Source organism: Drosophila mojavensis, unplaced genomic scaffold (assembly GCF_018153725.1).
Source record: "Drosophila mojavensis isolate 15081-1352.22 unplaced genomic scaffold, ASM1815372v1 contig_36, whole genome shotgun sequence".
Classification (NCBI taxonomy): Eukaryota; Metazoa; Arthropoda; class Insecta; order Diptera; family Drosophilidae; genus Drosophila; species Drosophila mojavensis.
In genome coordinates this window covers 163,422-188,095 of record NW_025318858.1, presented here as the reverse complement: position 1 = coordinate 188,095, position 24,674 = coordinate 163,422, and the positions used below count along the sequence as shown (strand labels likewise).

Sequence of the window (24,674 nt, the reverse complement as noted above, 5' to 3'; positions counted from 1 at the left end):
TATCAGCGTAATAATTAATGACTAACAAGTAAGACAAATTTCGTTAACGGACTTTGTTCATTGAAGATAAGCAACAAATACAGGAAACATGAGCGAATCGTGAATGTATGAGCGAAAAATACAGGGTTTAAAAACAATGTGTTTCTACTCAATTCAATGTTATCGGTGCTCATATATATATATATTTATATATATTATCATGCTATGTGCATAAGTATAGACATTTTGTATTCATACATTCGAAACGTGTATTAAATTTTGATAGGTTTCATTGATAAGCGACATGAATAATCTACAATTAACTAACCGCCACAGCAAATTCATACAGAGAGAGCGAGCGTGAGAGAGAAGGAAAATGGGAGAGAGATAGCTAATAAACTGGCGAATCCTACGATTTGACTTATTATATAAAAGTTAAGCTTTTTATCAATTGAACATAAGTATCTCAGAATTACATTTGAACTTTAGTCAGTGCACTACTGCATGAAATGTCAAAATAATTATAGTGAGCACATCTATAATAGATACAATCATACGTTCGTATAAGCTCCATTCTGACATTTCCGTATATATCTGTGTGAAGCAAATACGCGATTTTTTAAGATGATGATTGTTAACAGATGTGTACCTGCCATTCAGGTAAAGTTCTCCAAGCTGTCCATCAACCTGTATTTGTAAACACATACATACATATGTATGTATATATAAGTATGTACCACTACATGTATGCTTACACGAAAATGTTTTATTTTATGGCGAGAAAATAATAAAACCATGTATACAAAAATACACTGAGAACCGATCAATTCAGCGCTGAGAATTTTCCACAAGCTCTATGCCTCGGCTCTCATCGAACTGAGAGTAGAACACTGGCTGACTATTGCCGTCGCGTTCCCGCCCCCATCTGAAGCATTGGCGTAAGCAGTGGAGCTGCCCGACCGTACGAGTCGCGGCTGCGAGTGGCGGTGGTGGTTGCTCAGTGTTCGGTCTCTCGTGTTTTGGCTTTGTTCCGTCCATCACCTTGCGACTGCCACTGCGACTGCTAGGCAGTCAGTTGCGATCGCGGCGCGAGCGCGTTAAGTACTAGAAGTCCGAGAAGAGGAATAGTCGGTTTTCGACAAACGGGTGGAAAATTTTTCCATGTTGACGGTGGTTGAAACGCAAAAGAGCTGAAGGGGCCGCTAATAACGCCCTTTGCAATAGTGGTTCAAGAATATAAACAAAAAGCACTTTTTAAACACATTGAAATATTGTAATATACTATAATATAATTGCGGTTTGACGGATTGAAGTGCAGCGTACGACTGCAAACTGCAGTTTGAATACAAATTCGAATAAACATATAATACACTGTTCTTGGTTAACAACCCATTGTCAAAATGGTTTCGAACGAAAATAAAAATCTATTGAATGATAACAGATTGGGCGTCAGCGGAAATGGAGGCACTGGACAGCCGAAAGCCCAAATTGTGCCCGCTCAGCCAAAGACTCTGCAACATTTACCCAAGCGACCAGCTGTGGATTTGGCATTCCATAATTTGACTTATCGTGTCAAGGAGGGCAGCCGAAGCAGTAAGTACCCCAATCCCAATCCCGTCAAAAGACTGTCCATTGAAGTTCAAGCAGTGAACATTGAGTAGTGAGATTCACATTCACTAGACAAAAGAGTATAATAAGCAAGGCGGCAGCACTCGTGCTGCACTATTTCCGCTTATTCGCCTCTGTTGCTCTCTAGAATTGCAATGCATGTTAATTCGATGTCTACAGCTCGCTTTTGACTTTATTATGCGTTGTGTGCGCTCTCTGTCTCTCTCTCTATCAGCACTTCAATCCAGTTTTGCTTTTGCTTTGCTTTGTGCTTCTTTCTGGTTTCTTTGTTCTCGTCTACATATATCAGCAGTTGTCCGGCAGCGTTGCCACATCGCTTTCTGCTGGTCAAAGTTTAGTGGAACTTTGGACTTAGTTAATTGTATAGATGGATGTAATTATAGCTGCTTAAGATAAAGTACCCGTTGGCCCATTGTAAGCCACAAATACAAGCCCACAAAACTGCTCAACAAGTAGCTACCAGTGCTAAGCATGCCTGCCTGTATGCCTTTACTGATACATACATACATATGTAAATGTTTTGATAGAAGTGTATGTCTGATTTTGTATACACATATGTATATATATATATACATGAATACATATGGCCAGAGCAGCATGTATACCCAAGCTCTAGCGAAGGGTGGAAGAAAAGCATGGGGCATACGCCTGTTTTTAATGACTAGTGTTTCTGAAATAAATACACATGCATGACGGGCTGACTACGTCAAACCCATTATTTAGACCCTAGTGATATAGTGATATCTCTTACAACGTAAATATGTATTATCAATCAGCGCAATGGGTTACGAACTTATATACTTATATATATTATATTTTTATCAACACTCCCATGTTCGTATACGAAGCATACGCTACGTATTACAGGGTATTGGGTGCAGCTGCTTTTGTTCTCAGGTAATCGTAAATCAACTGTGCCATATGCAATGGAATAACTCATTATTATTTTACTCGTATGGAATTTGCCAATGGAAAAGCCATTTCTCCTATGATTCATTGCCCAACGTGTTCTACTTTAAGGATGATAATTCAATTGATTGAATGAGGCAATGTCGACTGTGTAGCCATGCCCATGGCCTGTGGCCTTCTCAAGTTTCAGCTCGACACCCAGTTAGTCAATCAGCATTTCACTCGCGAGCATTCAACTGTCCCACTTAATTACAGCTCAACAAATGCTTTAAAAAAATACTTGTTTTAGCAGTTCGTACTTTTGCACTTAACAGCTTTTAATATAAAGGTCGGAAAATCAACTCTCTGAAGGTTGCACTCGGACATAGAGCAGCGATTACTGCTATTTTTTTATTCTTAACGCACGAACAGGCCTCAGAAATATACATGTATGTGCATACATATATACATGCTTTACAAATATTCATTCATCTTGGCGATATGTTAAATATATTTACCAAATTCTTGCCAAATTCAAAAAAATACAATAAAATTCCGAACAAAACACAGATAAAGAGCCGCATACAAATTATAAGCTTTTGATATAAACATACACAAATTATTTTCTGAAAATTCTTTAAGAGCAATTGAATTCTAATATTTGTATACAATATTGCATGAAACGGTAAAATTTCTTATGTAGTGCGTAAATAAAGGCGATTACTTATATGCTATACGCTGCCGACCTGCTATCCGAAACATTTCAGTCCGAATTATTTATTAATTAAATAACCGTAATGCTTGGCATTAATTTGTCAAGCGTATCTTTGTCAGTATGTACATATATATGTAGTACCGGGGTTTTTTTTTTTTTTTTGAGATGATATGGCTGGCATTTTCACCTGTAATTTTGGGTAGTCAAATGCAAAAACATTGCGTAATCGTTGTCGCTATGTGGTCTTCTAAACACTTACTGTCAAGGTTCACTGGCGACTGCCGTGTTGAATCACATTGCCAAACATTGAACAACATGAAGTAACCTGCAAAAGTAATGTGCATTATGACAGAAAGGTACAGGTCATGGTAGTTAAGTGCAGTTATAAAAACTATTTTGTTACTTTAGTTTTGTAATGCTTGTGAAATGAAATAATAAAATTTTTAAGCTATTACTAGGGAACTAAATATAATAATAGAAACCCCAACCACAATATTTAACTATGAATTAAACTACAACCCTAACCAAACTTATAAATTAAAAAAACTTTAAGATTTCAGTGTTAGATATATCTAGCAATCTGCAAATTATTGAACTCTAATCAAATAAATGCTGTTAGTGCGGTTTATCAAGTACCTAAAACAAGTTTGGTAACATTTTTAAGAGAACGACGCTTTTCCGTTTTGTTGTATAGTGAGTCAGTTCGTCGTTCTTAAAAGTAATATGCTTTGTAAGGTCGCACACGTCTGCTTCTATCTTTTAGCCTTTCGCCAGTTATGGTCATTGAAAGTTATCCATTGCAAAAATCAATCCTTAGACTTGTAGCTTGATTTTCAATTCGTGTGACTAGTCGCCTTAAGTTCAATGTAATGTCTATCTTTCAATATATGTATGTAAATCAATCACCTTCATTTAAAACTACATATAGACAAGCACGTTGTCATCGGCATTTATATATACGTCTCACTTATGGAGGGCATCAAAATAGACAAAGGCCAATGACCGTACAATTGTTGTTTATTGAAGTTCCAAAAATTTATTTATTTCAATAATTTCAGACTTCTCTAGCTGCTGAGTGTGCTGAGCAATATTTTATATTTAATATATGCACATCCATATATAGTAAGGGACAACTGAATTAAACTGTTATTCTATCGGCTACTGCAAACAATTAATAATTAATATTAACTCAGTCATATACATTTAATCCTTGAAAACAACTATCTTTCTAGCTGCCAAAACCATTTTGAAGGGTGTCAGCGGGCGCTTGCGGTCAGGAGAGCTCACAGCCATCATGGGTCCATCAGGTGCTGGCAAGAGCACATTACTGAACATTTTGTCGGGCTACAAGTGAGTGTGCTACTTTATAGTCTTCTTATCGGCATATTATGCATCACATTTTTGTAAAACAACTGTTGGAGTATTCGACTAGGCAATACACTGAATCCTATTGTGGTAATGCACTGTTCTTACGCCTACTTTAATAACAAAATACAAGAGTTAAGTTTCTACCTCATATTAATTTATAGCTCGACATTTTTCACTAATTGTTTTGCTATAGATAAAATTCTGTAATGTTCATATGGAGTTGAAGCTTATTTTATGAGTACTATAAATTTCTTGAATAATATTCGTAGCTATGACACGATAAAGCCGGCGTGCTCGTTTGTGATAAACTAAGCTTCCGGCATGTAATCGACAAATTGTTATATTATCATTTATACACCCATACCAAAATGTGGTTGTTGATCCAAGTGCTTATATAAATTCGACAACTTAACTGAACTTTGGAGCAACCTTGTACATATAATTACATATGTATATGGGTGTGCACATACATATGTACATGAGTGTATGTATGCCTCACACTCACTTTCTCGGAATGTGCGATTATAATCTAGTAGAATAAACATGTGCATAATAGCTTGAAAACAAATTCTATATATTATGAATATAATAAATGTATATATTTAAATATATACCCACTATATTATATATATGTATGTGTATACTCAATTTAATATAATGATGATACAATGTGTACTCTTTTTTTTTCTAGAACAACAAATATCGAGGGCAGCGTTACCATGAATGGCTCAGAGCGCAATCTGAGCACATTCCGTAAACTGTCTGCCTACATAATGCAGGATAATCAACTTCACGGCAACTTAACTGTTCAGGAAGCGATGACAGTGGCAACAAATTTGAAGCTGAGCAAAAAGTTCACAAAACTGGAAAAGAATTCAATGGTAATAACTTAGCTTAAGTCGCTTGACTAGACGGATGTCAATCTGTAAATTTGTTACTTTAAATTCAACAAGAAATTGGACATGGTCCATTGGGTAGAGCTAACCAATCGTTGTATTGTCTAACAACAATACAACAAGTTGTTATACCTTACATCGCAGATAATGTATATAGGATCATGATCATGACATAAGATCTACCTGTCTGAGCATAAAAGTCGATAAGTTGACTCATCACTTTTAAATAATTTGTGCAGCATAAGTCATAGCTATATGTCATTACCTCAAACCATTCTTTTTTAATACTGCAATCGAAAATTACTATAAATAAACATCTTTGTTTTGTTTTTTAACAGATTGATGACATTCTTTTGACTCTTAGCTTGAGTGAACATCGCAATACGATGACGCGCAACTTGTCGGGAGGACAAAAAAAACGTTTATCGATCGCACTTGAGCTGGTGAGCAATCCGCCAATCATGTTTTTTGATGAGCCCACTTCGGGACTGGATAGCTCGACATGCTTCCAATGCATACATCTGTTGAAAATGTTGGCTGCCGGTGGACGTACTGTCATCTGTACTATCCATCAGCCATCCGCCCGACTCTTCGAGATGTTTGATCAGCTTTACACCCTGGCCGATGGACAGTGCGTGTATCAAGGCAGCACTAAGCAGCTAGTACCTTTTCTATCGACTCTGAATTTGGAGTGCCCGAGCTATCACAACCCAGCTAGCTATGTGATCGAGGTCTCGTGCGGAGAGCATGGCGATCACACACGCAAGCTAGTCGATGCTATCGACAATGGCAAGCGGGACATTCGCTCTGCGGCTGACTATGCCACACTCAAGGCACGCAACGATCTGGTGAAAGTCCAAAATTTGAAAGCGATTTTGGACAAAAACGATGTGTCTACCGTCAATGGTAGCAAATACGAGGAGAACCTGACTTTGAACAACGGCTTGCTAAATGGCATGGTTAACGATATTGTAAAGGAGACGAACAATTTGGGATCACAAGCCGTGGTGTCCACCAACGAGAAGGGCGACGCCATGATTGATGTAGAGAAGACAGACAATTGTACCACCGCTCTGCTCTCTGAAGAAATTATGTCGCCGGAACGTTACCCAACCTCACAGTTTCATCAGTTTTGGGTCGTACTTAAGAGAACTCTTCTCTTTAGTTACCGCGATTGGGTAAGCTTGAAAACTTAAATCAGCCAGTAACAAATACTATAATCATAATCAAAACATATATCAATGTTTTGTTCTCGTAGACTTTGATGTACTTGCGTTTGTTCGCCCATCTCCTTGTTGGCTTCCTCATCGGAGCTCTTTACTACGACATAGGTAACGATGGCGCTAAGGTGCTCAGCAATTTGGGCTTTCTGTTCTTCAACATGCTGTTCTTGATGTACACATCTATGACCATAACCATCTTGTCATGTAAGTCTATAATCTCTATGTATTGTCAACACAAAATACAAATCACAATGTTTCATATCAACAGTCCCTCTTGAAATGCCGGTGCTGCTAAAGGAGAACTTTAATCGCTGGTATTCCCTAAAGTCTTACTATTTGGCTATATCAGTTGCGGATCTACCATTCCAGGTGCGAGCATTTAAAATTAATTTTATACTATATGTTGCTATTAGCTTTATCTTATCCATATTTATTTCAGGCCATTTTCTGTGTCATCTACGTATCTATAGTATACTTCTATACGTCACAGCCATGGGAGCTTTTCCGTTTCACTATGTTCTTATCGGCTTGCCTTTTGATTTCTTTCGTGGCTCAATCTGTTGGCCTGGTCGTTGGCGCTGCTATGAATGTTCAAAACGGTGTTTTCCTCGCACCTGTTATGTCGGTACCATTCCTGCTCTTCTCTGGATTCTTCGTATCCTTCGACGCGATTCCAGTTTACTTACGCTGGATCACGTATCTATCATACATCCGCTACGGTTTCGAGGGTACCGCACTGGCCACCTATGGCTACGGCCGTGAGAAACTGAAATGCTTCCAAACATACTGTCATTTCAAGTCGCCCACAACTACATTGGAGGAACTGGACATGGTCAACGCGAATTTCACACTTGATATCGCAGCGCTTGTTGCAATTTTTGTAGTGCTGCGGGTTTCAGCATATCTCTTCCTGCGCTGGAAGCTTAAAACTACACGCTAACTTAAATTTATAATATATTATTGTTTTTATTTTGGGTTACAAAGCTTTCTGTATGTACATGCATCCCTATGTATCTTATAATATTTCAACCTTTGTTTTAGATCCCAAAACGATTTATAATTGTGTATAGTAATTTCATTTATAGTTATATTCCTAACGTTTCTTAGAATAAGTGTGATAGGACCAATAATAAAGGTTTCACTGTGATCTGTATTTCAGCTCCAGATATTACATAAAACTTGTAAAACTTTAGAAAAACAAAATGATCAAATGTATAACAAATAAGCAACCCAACGGCGGAATTTTACTGGGTTTTGGTAGGGTTTAGAAACTTTAATAATAATACATTAAAATGTATTATTTATAATATCAAATGCAAATACGAAATAATTCATATTTAAATGCAAAATGAAGGAACAAACATTGTAAAGCCATTTTAATATTTTTTTGTAATTTAAATAATAAATGTCTTTTACTGATTTTATATTGAATATATTTTTGGAATAAAGTTAAAGTGGTACTTAAAGAAATGTTTATTATGATTTCTACCCCATGTGCTAAAAGTTAAATACAATTTTTAGGAAATTTGAATTTGATTACCATGAGCCCGTCATATACGAGAATTCCTATAATTTTTAGATCAAACAAAAAGATGATTCAGCTCCACAGCTGAGTGACTAACTATACTCCCCTATTTTCTATAAGAGTACTCAGTCTTCGCGTAACGTAAAAAGCCGGTTTCTTTTTATGTAAAGTTAGACCCGAAATCAAGAAAAGCAACACTGCCGACACAGCCACTAATGCTGCACTGTTTAGTTCTTTAAAGGAAGGTATGTCGGATTTTGTATGGTTAAGTCGGCAATCTATACCGCGAGATACTTTTCATTGGCTGTAGTTCGCATTTAGAAACGTATAGAAACGACAGCATGCTGCATTGTTGTGACTGGTTCTGTTGTTGTTGTTGTTGGCGGTGGCTCGGTCTATCGGTCAGTCGGCACTTTTCAGCAACTGCATCTGTTGCATATTGGTTTTGCAATATTTTTGCAATGTGTATAAAATTGGTTACACATTCTGTTTGAATTTTTATAAACTGAAGTTTTTTACGAGCTTGTAAAGGAACCACTATTAAAAAGGTTTTAAACCAGAGAGTTTAAAGACAGTTTATATGAGTTGCTTGGCAACCATTTTATGAATATTGCCAAACAAAGCAGATATCAAGATGAGTCGACAGTAATGGGGGGCACAGGACGCCATTGTAGTCCGAACTAGCCTACATAAAGATACTCAGTGCAGTTTGGAATCGCATTAACAAGTTGAGGAATATTTTACTCGTTTATTAATTCGTACAAACTTTATTTTTAAATTATTTTGGAAATAGATTTACAAACTATTCTTTCATGTATAAATTATACTAAAATTATATTGCGAAATTCTGTTTTATTACTTTACAGGGTATACGAATTATCACTATCAATAGGAATTAGTTGACTGCCGTAAACTGCGAAATCTATTGCGGTAGGTCGCAGAATGCGAAGATATTCTCGGTTGAGAGAAACAACAAAGAAGATTCTTATTGAGAATGACGATTCTTATTCTAGTTTTGGGCTTTTAGGACTGTTATTTAGCCCTACATTTTTACTATGCATAAAGACCCTGAACCCGGACTTTGCAAGTGGAATAGTATTAAGAAGGTTCTTGCCTCCTCCTAGAAGAATTCTTTTCCGTTTCTCTTTGTTCGCTGCGCATTTTGTAGCGTTTCGTGCTTTTCACTCGGATTGAGTGCGCAACACGCTTTTGTATGCATACAAACCCACACACTCGTACTCACACTGACACATATTGAATTAGTGATTATATGTGTGTGCAAAAGCGTGTGTGTGTGCTTGCCTGGCAGCCGCCACTCTATCATTCTTCCTTCATTCGTTTTCAGTACATTTTCGTTTCTCGGTGCAACAAGTCGTTATTGTCGTCGTTGTTGCTGTGGCTGTGGCTGTTGCACGTACATATCACGCCCGCCTCACTGCTGTTGCACAGAGGGTGAAGAGAGTGGAAAGACACGGCACAATCACTAACACACTCCCAAAAAGAAAGTGAAGTGAGTGAGGAGTGTAGTGCAGCTCTAACTTTGAATTATCTATGTAAATACGTAAAGAGTGCCAACGAGTTCATAGTAATTTAGATTCAGTCAATGAACTTGCAAGTCGACATCGATGTAAATCATATGCTTCATTTGTATGTACTCGCAGTACATTTATTAATAAATATATAAACATACATATATATTTATATATATTAATAAGCATGAAAGCATTCATAAACAATGCACTTAACCCATTCCCTGCCGGTAGGGCAGACAAACGGTTGCAGCCACAATGAAAAATATTATGTTAGAAACTCAAAAGAAATAACGTACAGCCCTCTACTGTGAATATAAATGTGAATGTGTGAATATGAATGTGATATATGTGCCGCTCAGACTTATATCGTTTAATGGCACAATCTATATGTATGTAGGTGCATATGTACTTGTCCAAGTGATACGTACTGACGCATGGCGTTTATCATACAAAGTTCAACATTCGCCGGTTCAATGCATTCGCATGCACCATTAGTTCCATTGTGATTAAAAAAGAAACACAAATAATAACAATAACAATAACAAGGAACAATACCCTATATACATATGTGCTGCCAAATGATATGAATATGCATGCAAGAGTCAAGTATACAGTGGCATGAGCACGTAGTCAATTTGAATCGATTAATATATGCACCCAGATATATATACATATATATATGGGCAATCGCCAAAAATGCCTTAATTTAAATTAAGTAGAAGCAGCCAGTCATTGATTCATTTAGGTTAAGTATATATGAAATCAATCGTTATCAATATTTACAGCTTTGACGCAGCGATAAAGCTGTAAATAGCCAAAGACCTACATATTCTGGGTTACAGACTTCTCGAATTGTGCACCCGAGTCTTCAGTACCAGCCAGTGTCACGGAGTTGAGCACTATTTCCGCTTCAGATATATATAGTCTGATAACACTGATGCGACTCCTATTCATTATCTAAAGCTCGTACAGCGCAACGTGCTGATTGCAAAGCTAGTACGATTCGGTTACGCAGTCGAAAGCTTCGAGCCGGGTTCTTGCTTTCCGTAATTGTGCGAGATAGTTGTTGTCCGCTCGTAGGCTGGTCGCATACTACTCAGAAATCAGTTACAATTCTCAATTTATTACTCACAACGAGCTAAGATGCGAAATTTTTATAACGAACTCACTTCAGTGAGAAATTTGTATATAGATCGCGTTACTGTGCCCGATCGAGAGAAATAATACGAGCTCGTATGTTTAATTAAAGCTGAACATAGAAGCCATTTTATTTTCACACAAATTCTGGGGTCGTCAGTGCGTGCTGAGCATCAGAAGAGAACAACTGAATCACTCTTGAATTATGTATAAAATGTGTACAAGCTCTGACATATAAGAAATAATTATAAACTAGAAAAAAAAAAAAAATAAATAAATAAAAAAGAAAAAATCGAAAAACCAGATAGTTGTAATCAGTATTCTTGCTCAAATAAAAATGTCAAAATTAATAAAAAAAAATTTTTAATTAAGTATTTAAATTATCTATAATATGTATGTATGCATGTGTATAAGAACAGGATTTGTTCATAATTTGCTGATACTTCACGGTATAGATTAACTATAATTATAAAATCTCGACAGTTCGAATGACTGTGAGCACGAGCAAAAAGATGAGACACAATTCCAAGTAAAATCTAATGAACTGTTATTTCCGACAATAGGATAATTATAAACTAATACGAGTATACCGCACGTTTTTTCTAAATTCCCATACTTATATAAGTGATTGTTAAAATAATGCGCGTCACGCTAAGGTTATCATATTGACAGCCCGTCAATAATGTAAATCAAGATCTGTAACTATTTCAAACTTCTATAATCAATACAGCTGGACGTAACAAGCAAAAAATGCTTTTTTCCGATTTCCTATAAACACTTAGGATGCAGTGCAATCATCATCTACGGGGAGCCACATGCTCTCAAAGCGGCAGTTCGTTAGACTACAGCAGCGATATAAACGCTATTAGCGTGGAACTGCCGGATGCTGAAGATAGTCAATCAGTTAATGGATTGAAGTATTTACCCCTCTGGCCAGCGGTAAACATTGAATTTTCTGGCCTGACCTACGAAGTGCCTGATCAGCGAAATGGTAAACTTTACTTCATCATTATTATTATTAACTTAGTACTTTAGATAGTCATGTATTCGATCCCAAGCTGATGATGGGTAAAAGGAATTCTCCTCCTGCTTTTAGTAAGGCCATTGGGGCATGGACCTTGATTTTACCTATGGTTTATATTCGTTTATAATATTTTGAAACTTATTCATTTATTTGCATCAAGCCCAAAAGACAAAACAAATTTTACGTGCCGTGAATGGCGAGTTCCGATCTCACGAGCTAACCGCGATCATGGGACCATCCGGAGCAGGAAAAACAACGCTATTGAATTTACTTGCTGGATTTGGGTGAGTAAAGTTATAGAACTCAATCAGAGAAAAATAAGTAAGCGATTGGGATTTTCCCTGTAGGTCGATTGACCCATCTGGCAAAATTCTGGTCAACAGCAGCCCACGCAACATGCGAATCTTTCGCAAAATGTCACGATACATTATGCAGGTATTTATATCCAATTTATTCATTCAACGGAGTGTGACAAGTTTATTCAATGTTACACAGACAGATATACTCGACCTGCAGTTCACCGTGCGAGAGCTGATGCTCTTAGCGGCTAACTTGAAGCTAGGTAATGAATTAAAATTAGCTCAAAAGCTGGAAGTGGTAAGCGGAATAACAATATTTCAACTCACTTAGCCCAACTACACGTATGCCATTTGCATATAGATCGAAGAAATCTTGGGCATGTTGCGCTTAACAAGTGCACAGAACACAAAGGCAGAAAAGATTTCAGGTGGAGAGCGAAAACGGCTTTCGATAGCGCTGGAGCTGGTTAACAATCCACCTATTATTTTTTTGGATGAGCCAACAACGTAGGTTTCAGAAAAGATTTTTGGAGATATTATTATTATATTCTCGTTCTTACAGTGGCCTGGACGACCTTTCGAGCTCACAATGCATTTCACTTCTGAAAATGTTGGCAAATGGCGGCCGCACCGTCATTTGCTCCATACATACACCTTCCGCAAAGATTTTCGAAATGATTGACAAAGTGTACGTGCTCGCTGAGGGTCAGTGTATTTATCAGGGGAGCGGTGCGAACATTGTGCCTTATATGAATCACATCGGACTATCCTGTCCGCTCACGTACAATCCAGCCGACTTTATAATCGAAGTAGCGTGCAATGAGTACGGCAACAACTACCACGAACGCATGGTGGCGGCAGTGAACAATGGAAGAGTGGGACGATGGGTTCCACCAGTTGTGAATGGCAAGGATACACCAACAAAGTCGGATACAACATCTGGCGCATCCTCATACTATGATATGGAACAGTTCGAGGAGGAAATCAACCCGAAATTGCTAATATCCAAATCCACCTGGTGGATGCAGTATAAACTGCTCCTCTCACGAATGATGCTTCAAATGTGGAGGGACAAAGTGAGTGCGAACGATTTAAAATTGTATGTACATGATGTATGATGTAACAAAAATATTTTAAACTTCAGTCCTACATCAAGCTGAAATTTTACATGAATATAATTCTTGCGTTGCTCGTTGGCGGCCTCTATGAAGGAGTGGGACGACAAGCATCTAAGGCTCTATTTAATTTTGGATTTATGTTCACCATTGTCATAGCTTATTTGTATCTACCCATGATGCCGGTGCTATTACAATGTAAATCCACATGTTTTTCAACGGTAGCATTCCTTTAATCTTTTGAATTTTTGCAATTACAGTTCCCACTGAAATCAAACTCTTGAAACGCGAATATTTCAATCAGTGGTATCGATTGAGCTCTTACTACGCCGCAATGATCTCTGCGAAGTTACCCTTAATGTTTGTACTTGCTGCCATCTATTTATCAATTGTGTACTTAATGTCTAGCCAGCCTTTAGAATGGTTCCGATTCGCCATGCTGTTCAGTATAGCATTCCTAACGGCCCTTACCTCAGACAGCTTTGGCCTTATGATATCTAGTAGGCTCAGCTTAGTGGTGAGTACTAATGCTTCATATGTATATTCTACTTATCATAGCATCAACTATAAATTGCAGAATGGCATGTTTATGGGGCCAGTTATTGCCGTTCCCCTCATTCTACTTTCTATTTATGGCATGGGGTACGGTAAGGATACGTACATCTCACCTATTATGCGCTTCCTGATGTCCCTCAGCTTCCTACGTCACGGCCTGGAGGGTCTAGTAGCCGCTTTATACGACTACGGGAGAGGCGATACAATTTGCGATACCGAAATTTTCTGCATGTTTAAGAAATCGCAATTTTTACTGGTGTTTCTAGGATTTGAGAACATAAGCTATTTGTGGTCTTTGAGCTGCTTATTTGGATTCTACATTGCTTTCACAGTTGCTGCATATCTGTTGTTACGTCATCGGTTAAAACAATCGGTTGCAAATCCGATTATAACTTATGTCACGCAAATTCTGACGAAATATTTTAATTTCACCTCTTATAAATATTAAATACCTGACATCGGTAACCTATAGATATCTTTTTGTTCTTTCTGAATAGAAATTAAGAAGTCGCGTAAATAATGTAAGTAATATAAAAGATCTTGTGATAAGTTTTGCGCTTCCCAAATGCTGAAATGCTCAAGACGCACTGACGCTATCGGAATGTATGAAGCGCATAAGCATCACATTGTCCCGTGTATAGCTTGATTTATTTTGCCAACACTTTATATAACTGTGTTGGGAGAAGCTAATATTCAAATAAATAAACTAAGTGATATTATAGAAAATATTCTATTAAAATAAAGATAAGGAGCATTATATAAAATACAGATGAATGGACAGCTTATATAAAATTTTAGTGTTTTGCTATTCTACTTACCAATATCTATTCCACGACTGCAACTGCAATCCCACACACACGCACGCTTTAAGCCTTCAAAACAAAAGCAAACAAGTAAGAAGGCTCCAGTCGAGACTGCTCGACTAGGAGATACCCTGAACCCTCTAAGCTGATATTCTAATCATTCTGCACTTCTTTTATGCACATGCATCCACACGCACGCATAAGCCCGTGCTCTGCTAACTGCGCAGTAAGCAGCGACTGCGCTTGGGCTGCGCTGCAGTGTGGGCAATATTATGAGAATTTCTTTGTTGAATAATTTCTTTTGTAGACATAAAATCTTAATGAAACTTTTAGAACGTAATCATATGGTGAATATGTGTGTACATTCCAAAGTCTCTAGTACTTGAAATGCGTTTTTTATAAATTGGGGGGAAAGGGGGCGTGGTATCCAAAATCTGTAAATGACAAAATCTTTGTATCGATTAACTTTATATACAACGCAAATTTGAAGACTCCAGGTCTAAAAGTGTTCAAATTAGGCTAAAAAAACAAAATCAATTTTTCGATTATTCTCGATAAAAAAAGTTATCGGACGATTTATCGAAAAAATAAAGCAAACTCGTACTGCGTATGGTACACACGAGTATGTATGCCAAATTTCAGCTCTCTAGCTCTTATAACTTCTGAGATCGACGACTCATACGGACGGACGGACGGACAGACGGACAGGGCTATATCGACTCAGCTCATCGCGCTGATCAAGAATATATATACTTTGTGGGGTCTGCCACGCCTCTTTCTGCTCGTTACATACTTTTTCACAAAACCATTATACCCTGATTTCCCATTTTCAATGGGTTCAGGGTATAAAAAGTGCACTATATATCAGCACTATATTTGGCTGCGTAGACACCGATAAACAATAGTATTGAAACTATAATTACTTATTCCACGAAAGAAACATACATAGATACACAAAAAGGTACAAATAACAAAATACGCTTTATACACATTATTCACAATATTTGTTGCAGACTAAAAGCACAATATTAACACTATATGAAATGAAACCAGCATGATACAACACAACTAAAATTTGTTATTCATACCATTATGCTGTTCAACCGTTAGCGATCTAATTTGATCCTCTTTTTTCATATTTTTGGCTTTACAACACTATGCGCAGCGATTCACGATAATTATTTAAGCTTGTCAAATGGCTTTTTGCTGTGACACTCAACTGTCGTCAGCTGCTTTGGCGTTGTCACTTATTAAATTCTGAAAATCGACTAAATAATGAATTTATGTATTTTGAAATGGAAACTTAAAAACGAAGGCTTTGCTTAAAAATTTAATTTAATTTATGATTGCTTATTATTTTCCTTCTTTGTTTATTTATGCAATGCATATTAAAATAAATAAAAATATTTATTAAATTGTGTCGATATACGGACATTCAAACAAATGCACCAAACCAATTGTCAATTTGTAATAAAAAATAATATACAGTTACATAAATATATAAATATATATTTATACAAGCAATGAAATATTTAATAAATTGTGTCGATAAATCCGCCAAATAAAACATTTCTCAATTTGTAATAAAAATAAAGATAACGGTCTATATATTACCGTTACTCAATATATACATACATATGTAGCAATGAAATTTCACTAATACAGCGCATAAAACGCAATTCACGCACACACTCTTACTCATATTAAAGCGTACGAGTCTTGTAACTAAAAGAAAAATATAAAAAAAGGTTTCATATTCACAATATTTTTCACGATACCGGGCATACACAGCTTAAGTATAATATTTACACTTTTATAAATATTAGCACTCACATAATTATGCAAATTTCTTTAATTTACCACGACGAACCTTTTCGATTTATTCCGCGCTTTTCTGATATTGTTCGCGCTCATTTGCTATTAAGAAATTGCTGTCTATCAAAGGCTGCTTGCTGTGATAGTCCAGAGATATGTTTGTGTCAGGCAGACTTTAGTGTGCCATAGTGTAAGCTTCTGCAAATAAGTTTTCTATTTATGTGAAACTGTAAAAATTAAATGCATAACATGGCAATACAAAACAAAAAAAAAAAAAAAAAAAAACATTTGAAACAATTTCATGGTTTATAGTTGTATTTTAAAAATATATTTTTGTAAAGGAAAATACGGCAAATACAAAACTTGGTAAGTCTAGTAATGTACAATTAGGTTGTTTAAAAGTTTGATTAAATACCAACATCGACAATCGACAACATAGTAATTTATAAACAATCATGAATATTACAGTCGCGAGTACTCGACTTATAAAATACCCTATACCCGGGTCTGAACCATCGTGGCAAGATCGAATTCAATATTATTGTAGAACCGATAACTCTTACTGCCTGTTTACAATAGCACCATATGTGTGAACTGAATAACCCATTTAATGGGGGCAGAGGGTAATTAAATATTCAAAACATGAAAAAATTACTATTAATATTAATTACATTTTATACAATTTAAAAAAAACGGGAAATGAACAGTCGTGATGTGGCAGGTTACAAATCGATCAAATTATAACTGCAGCTCATGAAGTGGTTGTTGAGCTCGCTCTACTGACAGTTAGTACATATACATATGCAAATATAATCCATACAACTAAACTGTAGTATTAATGGCTGCATACACACATTGCGTATGAACAATAAAGGGGTATATTATAGATTATAAATGAAAGCCTAAAAAGCTGCCAAGCCTATTGCCGGCATCTCTTACGATTTTAACTAAAAACTAAAAATTACGTTTCTGCTGTTGTTGTTGTTGTCTCTTTGCACGTCCTTAGCTTTTTAGCACACGGCGACTGCGGTAATGGGGTGTCGGCATCTAGTCAATTGATCTCCAAATGCTTTGCCTGCTCCCACGAGAAGCCATCGCGTCCAAAGTGGCCATAAGTGCTGGTGCGCTGGTAAATTGGCTGGCGCAGGTTCAGGTCCCTGTATATTAGAAAAAAAGAAAATACAGAGTCAATAAATGTTAATATCAGTTTATATAATTCCATATATCACTTACTTGACAATCATGCCTGGTCGTAGGTCGAAGTTACGCTTTATTATTTCTAGAAGCTCCTTTTGTGACTTGTGTGAAGTGCCGTAGTCAAAGACGGTTATGGAAAGCGGCTCAGCCAGGCCAATGGCATACGACACCTGCACCAAGCAACGCTTGCAGAGACCCGCCTTGACCAGTGATTTGGCTACCCAGCGTGCAGCATAAGCCGCCGATCTGTCGACTTTGGTGAAGTCCTTTCCAGAAAATGCACCACCCCCATGTGCACCCCAACCGCCATATGTATCGACAATAATCTTCCGGCCAGTCAAACCAGCATCGCCCATTGGACCGCCAATGACGAACAATCCACAGGGATTTATGTGGACAATGGTGTTGGCATCAAAATATTTGGCGGGTATGACAACTTTAACAACTTTCTCCATGACTTCCGAGCGAAGAGTGTCCAGCGATATTTTGTCCGAGTGCTGCATAGACACAACAACAGTATGCACACGCTTGGGCACCGCCGAGCCCTGATTAAAGAGATACTCGCAGGTGACTTGTGTCTTAGAATCTGGACGAGCCCACCAAAAAACTTCCGACCGACGCAACTCGGCAATTTTTTCGTTCAGTTTGTGCGCCAGCACGACCGTTAGGGGCATACATTCCTCTGTTTCATCAGTAGCATAGCCAAACATAATACCCTGTAATTGGTCGAAATGGCAGTTGAGTGAGAAGTGCAAACACCTTACTTCGCAAGCAAAGGGAAGACATTCATATTAGTACATTGAAAGCAAATAGGCAATTTAATTTTATATTTCAAATTCAAAGTTAATAAGCAACATACATAAAATAGGATAATGGGGCATGAAAAAGTAGATATTGACGTGACTATGACTTCAGATCTATCATGAGAAACATGCATGATTTACCAGACCAAATCAAATATATATTAATGTTAATGTTAATAGTGTCAAATGAAAACTTAGTGTGAGAAATTTAATTTGTTGTGAACTCTAGATGCTACAGATATTTTATGGAAGAATGTTAGCAATGCAGCTTTATAAAAACATTCAAATCTCTTGAATATTAGTTACGCATATTAAATAAGAATATAATGTAGCATATACTACATAGGTTGATATACGATTAAAATACACTCTTTCCAAACAAATTTCGGCTGGGGACGAATCGAATCGAGCCAAACCTAAGGCTAGGCAATTGGAAAGGGTATATTGGCTCGGCCTGCCGAGGCATTCAAATTTGGTACTTGATATAATTCACACCTGGTCTCCAGCACCGATTTCTTCCTCGGGGCGATTTACATGCACACCAGCAGCGATTTCGGGAGATTGTTGGTCCAATGCCAAGAGAACGTTGCATGTTTTAAAATCGAAACCTTTTTGGTACATTTTACGAATTGAATTTTAAGGTTTCATATGGTAAATGTTTCGTTTTTTTTTTTTTTTTTTTTTATTATTATATGAAACGAAAAAGATAAAAAGTAGAGAGCGCAGCGCAGTTTAAATAAAATAAGTAATGGTAAGTAATGTTAGTTATGATTTATCCCCTTAAAATTATGTTGTTTTTAGTACAGAATGCATATGCACGAATGTATGTAAACAAACACAACATTGTTCCGCTTTATAATTCATGTGGATATGCTGAAATTCGAGTCGAGATTATCACTCTTAGTCTAATCTAAGGACTTATACATTAAAACAAATCATGCAAATTGGGTTGAGGAGCGATCTTGCCTCAGTTGCTTATCGGATACCTATTTATTGGAACACCATGAATAGAGTCTTATTAAAAGGAATCTGCTTTGAAAATATGTATATGCATACTAGTGTTTTAGTTCAATCAAAGTCTACCAGTAGATTTTCTTTTGAAAAGTAAGGCAAGTCAATTCCGAGTTATGTATATATTTGATTCTAAAAAATGTTTGGCATTTTTCATCAATGAATTCGAAATCAATTTCTCGAATTAATATTTGTACAAAACATTTTTTGTATGTCAAACTGTAAGCGAAGTTAACGAGATAATGAGTTTGGGGTGGCGATCAGAGCAGAGCAGATATGAGAAGAAACATACAATTTAGAGTAACACTTAACGAAATTTGAACATAACAATGAAACGCACACACTCTTCGGCTTCACTTAGTTTTTAATTAGGGTACAGGTTGTATGTTGGTATACCTGATCACCAGCGCCGACATCCTCTTCTTCACGATTAATGTGCACACCGTTGGCAATGTCGGGAGACTGTTGTTCAATAGCAACGAGCAAGTTTAGCGTCTTCCAATCGAAACCTTTTTATTTTGGGTTGATTTGTATGGGGTTTGAGTGTTTGTTGGATTATATTATATTTAAAATGTGCACTTCAATTGGGAAACAATACGCTGTTATACGCTGTTTCTGCTGCCCACCCACAACAGAACGGTAACGAGAACGAGAAAAAGTCCTCATCTTTCTACGGTAAACACTTACCCTTCGAGGAATCGTCATAACCAATGTGCTGGACCGTTTCGCGCACAACCTTTTGGTAGTCGACTACGGCCTTTGATGTAATTTCGCCGCAGAGCAGAATCATGCCAGTTTTTGCCACAGTTTCTATTAAAAATAAAAAGGAATTTTCAAAATATTGCAAACTCTTGTTATTTTTTATAGTTTACTTAATTATTATTAGTGTTTTTGTTTATATTCCAAATTGGCCCTATCGACGATTAAGAACAGCACACACGCGTCGATTGGCCGAAGAGCCAGAGTTTTTTATACTCGTTCATGAACTGAAGTACAGTATATTAGTTTCGCAATATATCTATCCTGCCATCTGTCAGTCTGTCTGTATGAAAGCCGAACATTTAGAAATAGCCCAGCTTTAAGATAGATCTACTTGATCCCAAACAAGCATTAGGCAGTCGGTTGCGCCCAAGTTAGTTGTTTCTTTTTGTTTACAAATGTGTTTGTTTATCAACCGTCTGTCGAATGTATAGATGCTGCGGCATACTGTCGAGTTTGAGTAACATTTCGAAAATTTCTATAACTACCCATCAGACCTAACGGGTTCTTATCATTACTTATTTCGCATTTAATTTATATACTTACCGCAAGCGACTTTAGCATTGGGATCCTGTCGAAGATGGGCATCCAAGATAGCATCGCTAATTTGATCGCACATTTTGTCTATAAAAGAAATATAAATTAAAATGTTGTGAGAATCATAATGTTGTTTATATTATGAGTTCTATTAGCACATTATCTACATTTAACATGGCGATGTGAAAAAAGTGTATAGGAGCAGCCAGACAAACCTTCGGACTCCAACGCCAACGCCGACGCCGACACCAGCTAAAATTGACAGACAATGCAGTTTATTTTGATTTTTATTTCGCGATTGACAGCGAAATTGAATACCATCTAGAATCCTAAACATGAGAATTGAATTTTTGGCGTCACGTTTATGCTCAGAGTCGGTTTAACAAGAAATAAGAGCTGCACGAGCTTGCGAAACAAGCCATGTAGGTTTCAGTTTACATTTTGCCCTATAGAATCTTACTCAGCTCATTGCAAAAATACCCAAATACGAAAAAGTGTTCAATCATTCCAATGGCGCATCACTTAGAATTCGTTCAACTTATAATGATATTACTAATCTCCATCTATATATAATCTTTTTTTTTTTAGTATAGAGCAATAGGCATCCCCTTTGGCATTAAAGGTGCCGAGAATAGTGATAACCCCACACTAGATGAGACTGTTTAATTCAATGACGATTGAAAAAGGCCCAAACGAAAGTGCCTAATCACGTCCTGTACATGTTGACAGATCCCTATTTGGATGATCGACATTTTACTAGACTTCACTTGATGTCGGACTATATACGACTCAAAATATTGCCAGTAAAGGTAAAATTTTGGCACAATACCTCATCCATCAAAGTCCATCCCTGACATACTATTTGTTTGATACCAACGTATTTCAGTTTATTTTACCATGTAACCAAACTTAATTAGCTTCGGTTACTCACTCTTATCGCTAGACTTTATTAATACAGTGTTTATAATTACATTTAAATAGACAGTATTAATATATATGTACATATGTATATACAAACTTCTTTCATTCAAATAAAAGAACAGGTAAAATATTTAGTATGTATTATTCGAATGTAGGTACATATGTATAATTATCATAAAATTGAACCACGTGGTCACCGAAATTCGCAAATTTAATACTTTGCAAACACAATATGAAGAAAACAGATTGCTATTTGTCGAACTTGAAATTGTAACTACATATGTATGTACATACATACATGTGGATACTTCTACATATGTACATACATACATATGTATGTATCTATGTAGATAAATACATTTGCCTAAACATTTTTAACTCTTTATTGTCGAATTTAAATTCGTAAATATGCATATATATGTATATTTGTATGCGATTGTTTTGATCGGCAATCTGCAAAGAGGAACACATGCCGACAAAGAAGAGAACCGGTAACTCGGAAGAGCAGCAATCATTATAAAAGCACATGGTGCGCATGACGCAGTCTACAATACACACACGTTTAGACATATGTACATATATATACATTCGAATATACGTTCTACAATACATACAAAACGCATACTTAGGTATGTATGTACGTTTGTAGGAAGAACACGTTGCCGGGGCAGCCTCTCTAGCAACAGCACATTAGACCACGAAAGAGCGAGCGGCCAGCTGGTAGCTGGTGGGTAGGTAATAGATGAAGGCTGATATGCGTAAAACAGATGCATTAGCATATGAATGTACACACAAATATATACAGCAAGACAGATAATAATGAATATATTTATGCATATATGTCTGAATATACATACATACAGATAGATGTGTGAGCATCCCAACGCTGTAGATTTGAAGCATTAGTAAAATTTGCTTGTTTGGTGTAACTCTATAACAAAGAGCTGGTCACACTTATCAATTGCTATTGCTTGTCTGCTGAATAAACAGCACGTTTTTTTCGATGGAATTTTCTACATACTACAACTGATTACATCGAAAAACCACTCAACTCTAGTTGAACATTTTAGCAACAAAACAGAGCCGTGGACTGAAACATTTGTATCAACAAAATTAAAATTTACTAAAAGCTAAAAGAAACTATGAACATTCACTCATCTGCATATTTCTACCTTAAATTCTACTCTAAATATTAAAATATATTCTGCAGGGGGAACATACATATGTCTATGTACGCATGTATGCATGTATATTTGTGTTCATGCCCGCCGCACATTGTGATGCAATAAGGAGGTCGGTCTGCGTCGGCTCTCTTGCGAATTGATTCAGAATGGAGATGCAGCTAATTTAAGCATATACATATATATGTATATGTATATATGAATTTATATATATTTGAATGCGTTTGCACTTACCTGGGTGCCCCTCTCCCACGGATTCGGAAGTAAATAGGAATGTTTGCCCGTCTTCCATATCATAGGAATTGCCATTGCCATTGCTGCCATTGAGCCCGTTGACGCTGGCTGTGGAGTGTCCATTCGTCTTTTGTGGCATTTTGATTGCTGCTTCTTATTCGGTTGTTAAGTAGTTAAAGTTGATACTGTACAAAACAAAAATTCATTATAAGTTTGTTTTACAAAGAAATTGATTTTCCTAAAATCGAATGCAAATAAAATATCGCTGTCGCTTGTGTGCCACTTTTCACTTCTAGTACATTTACTTGTAGTGTGTAATTAATATGATTGTTATTTTTATATAATCAGCAAGAGCATTATACGTTTTGTCTTATGTTGTGTTTGATGGGAAGTCGCACAGACACCCACACACACAGCAGCAACAAACATGCTTATGTATGTACATGCATGTACGTCGATGAACAAACATACACACCGATAAACACGCGCGTTAAAGGACGCTACTCACTGATCAATGAAACTGTTATAATGTTCTTAGTAAAGCAAGCGGCACAGGTTTTGTCTCAAGTCTGATACCACTGAATATGTTATAATTTAGCCGACAGGCAGTCAAATTAGCGCAACTAACACGCACGTCCAATCTCGGCGACGGTATGGTAGAAAAAGAGCGCACAATTTTTGCCAGCTATAGAATTTATAGTCGTCAAGCGGGAGCGGAGACCGATGGCGGCGCCGTATGAGAGCAAACTTCTCTCTTCTGCTCTTTGTGGTAACACGAATGTATGTACGTATGTATATGTATGTTTGTTGCTTGTTTTGGCGCTCCTATTTGGAGCTGCAGCTACACTCAACTTTCCTACCGTTCTTAAGCAAACTGAAAGAGCATCTCCACGTTTTTTTACGGCTGTTCGCAAACAGCTGTGTTTGCAATGTGGTGGGTGGATTAGCGTTGCCACATTGTTTCAGTTTACATACACTACAAATATACTAACGCTTGCTATCCGCAACTTACATAAAAATATTAAAGTCGGGAATTTGAATTCGCCAAGCTTTGGTGTCGACACTTACTCAAACAGCGTCCAATTGGAACTGTTTTCTAACGAAATTGTATTTATTTATAAATATTTGCGTTTGAGTCCGGAAAGATGATTTGGCAAAATTAAGGGCTTATCATCATATTATTATAGATGTACTGATGAAACATGAGAACACCCTGATAATTTACATCTTTTACTTAACAGTGTAATTCAACTTTGAATCTCGTTAGTAGCAAAATAAGCAAACCAAAAACATTGACTAATTTTCAACAATATATGAACTGATTTTATTTATGTATTCAAATAAGTGGAATGTTAAAAAATACTTTTCAAACTGCTATACCGAATAAATTTAAGTCTTTTACAGATGCGTCACTAATAGGCACTCGACAACAATATATATTATTTTAAAATAACAAAGAACCATAGAAAGATCGTGTCATGCTAATCACAAACAAGGTCGGCCAAGATCAAGGCGTTCGGTAATCTGC

General features: G+C 36.8%; 3 protein-coding genes across 12 annotated transcripts; 2 read left to right on the top strand and 1 right to left on the bottom strand.

Annotated features, from left to right (window-relative positions):
- Positions 1–1,044: 1,044 nt before the first annotated feature.
- On the top strand, positions 1,045–7,932 carry LOC6575552 (ATP-binding cassette sub-family G member 1). The gene is made up of 7 exons (XM_002001525.4): positions 1,045–1,572; positions 4,444–4,561; positions 5,271–5,460; positions 5,814–6,653; positions 6,734–6,902; positions 6,967–7,067; positions 7,138–7,932. Exons 1-7 carry the CDS (start codon positions 1,380–1,382, stop codon positions 7,636–7,638), a joined length of 2,112 nt encoding a protein of 703 aa, XP_002001561.4. The 5' UTR covers positions 1,045–1,379; the 3' UTR covers positions 7,639–7,932.
- Positions 7,933–9,579: 1,647 nt separating this feature from the next.
- LOC6575551 (ATP-binding cassette sub-family G member 4) lies at positions 9,580–14,356 on the top strand. Of its 4 annotated transcripts, none has more exons than XM_015164697.3 (10): positions 9,580–9,733; positions 11,623–11,883; positions 12,077–12,200; positions 12,264–12,351; positions 12,412–12,513; positions 12,577–12,722; positions 12,778–13,291; positions 13,360–13,528; positions 13,591–13,847; positions 13,908–14,356. In XM_015164697.3, exons 2-10 carry the CDS (start codon positions 11,676–11,678, stop codon positions 14,331–14,333), a joined length of 2,034 nt encoding a protein of 677 aa, XP_015020183.1. In that variant the 5' UTR covers positions 9,580–9,733; positions 11,623–11,675; the 3' UTR covers positions 14,334–14,356. The 4 variants fall into 4 exon arrangements, with proteins under 4 accessions (XP_015020183.1, XP_015020182.1, XP_043864669.1 ...); XM_015164696.3 differs by having other exon boundaries at positions 9,580–9,776; XM_044008734.1 differs by having other exon boundaries at positions 9,580–9,870.
- A 2,452-nt stretch (positions 14,357–16,808) lies between these two features.
- On the bottom strand, positions 16,809–24,176 carry LOC6575550 (S-adenosylmethionine synthase). Of its 7 annotated transcripts, none has more exons than XM_044008950.1 (7): positions 24,159–24,176; positions 23,147–23,331; positions 20,820–20,897; positions 20,202–20,324; positions 19,911–20,023; positions 17,737–18,416; positions 16,809–17,660 (listed from the first exon to the last, which is right to left on the bottom strand). In XM_044008950.1, the coding sequence occupies exons 2-7, from the start codon at positions 23,283–23,285 to the stop codon at positions 17,555–17,557; spliced, it is 1,239 nt and encodes a 412-aa protein (XP_043864885.1). In that variant the 5' UTR covers positions 23,286–23,331; positions 24,159–24,176; the 3' UTR covers positions 16,809–17,554. The 7 variants fall into 7 exon arrangements, with proteins under 7 accessions (XP_043864885.1, XP_043864884.1, XP_043864887.1 ...); XM_044008949.1 differs by lacking the exon at positions 24,159–24,176 and adding an exon at positions 24,007–24,039; XM_044008952.1 differs by lacking the exons at positions 19,911–20,023; positions 24,159–24,176 and adding exons at positions 18,999–19,111; positions 23,775–24,008.
- Positions 24,177–24,674: the final 498 nt, after the last annotated feature.

What these genes read in the sequence shown, in the direction of transcription:
- LOC6575552 (XM_002001525.4), top strand. Translation starts at nt 1,380, where the DNA reads ATGGTTTCGAACGAAAATAAAAATCTATTGAATGATAACAGATTGGGC. An exon ending in TCTTTAGTTACCGCGATTGG is followed by an intron (nt 6,654 to 6,733) that starts GTAAGCTTGAAA and finishes TTGTTCTCGTAG; the next exon opens with ACTTTGATGTACTTGCGTTT. An exon ending in TTGCGGATCTACCATTCCAG is followed by an intron (nt 7,068 to 7,137) that starts GTGCGAGCATTT and finishes TATTTATTTCAG; the next exon opens with GCCATTTTCTGTGTCATCTA.
- LOC6575551 (XM_015164697.3), top strand. Translation starts at nt 11,676, where the DNA reads ATGCAGTGCAATCATCATCTACGGGGAGCCACATGCTCTCAAAGCGGC. An exon ending in TTCAAATGTGGAGGGACAAA is followed by an intron (nt 13,292 to 13,359) that starts GTGAGTGCGAAC and finishes TTTAAACTTCAG; the next exon opens with TCCTACATCAAGCTGAAATT. An exon ending in GATGCCGGTGCTATTACAAT is followed by an intron (nt 13,529 to 13,590) that starts GTAAATCCACAT and finishes TTGCAATTACAG; the next exon opens with TTCCCACTGAAATCAAACTC.
- LOC6575550 (XM_044008950.1), bottom strand. Translation starts at nt 23,285, where the DNA reads ATGCCACAAAAGACGAATGGACACTCCACAGCCAGCGTCAACGGGCTC. An exon ending in CGTGGGAGAGGGGCACCCAG is followed by an intron (nt 20,898 to 23,146) that starts GTAAGTGCAAAC and finishes TTTCTTTTATAG; the next exon opens with ACAAAATGTGCGATCAAATT. An exon ending in CGACCAGGCATGATTGTCAA is followed by an intron (nt 17,661 to 17,736) that starts GTAAGTGATATA and finishes TCTAATATACAG; the next exon opens with GGACCTGAACCTGCGCCAGC.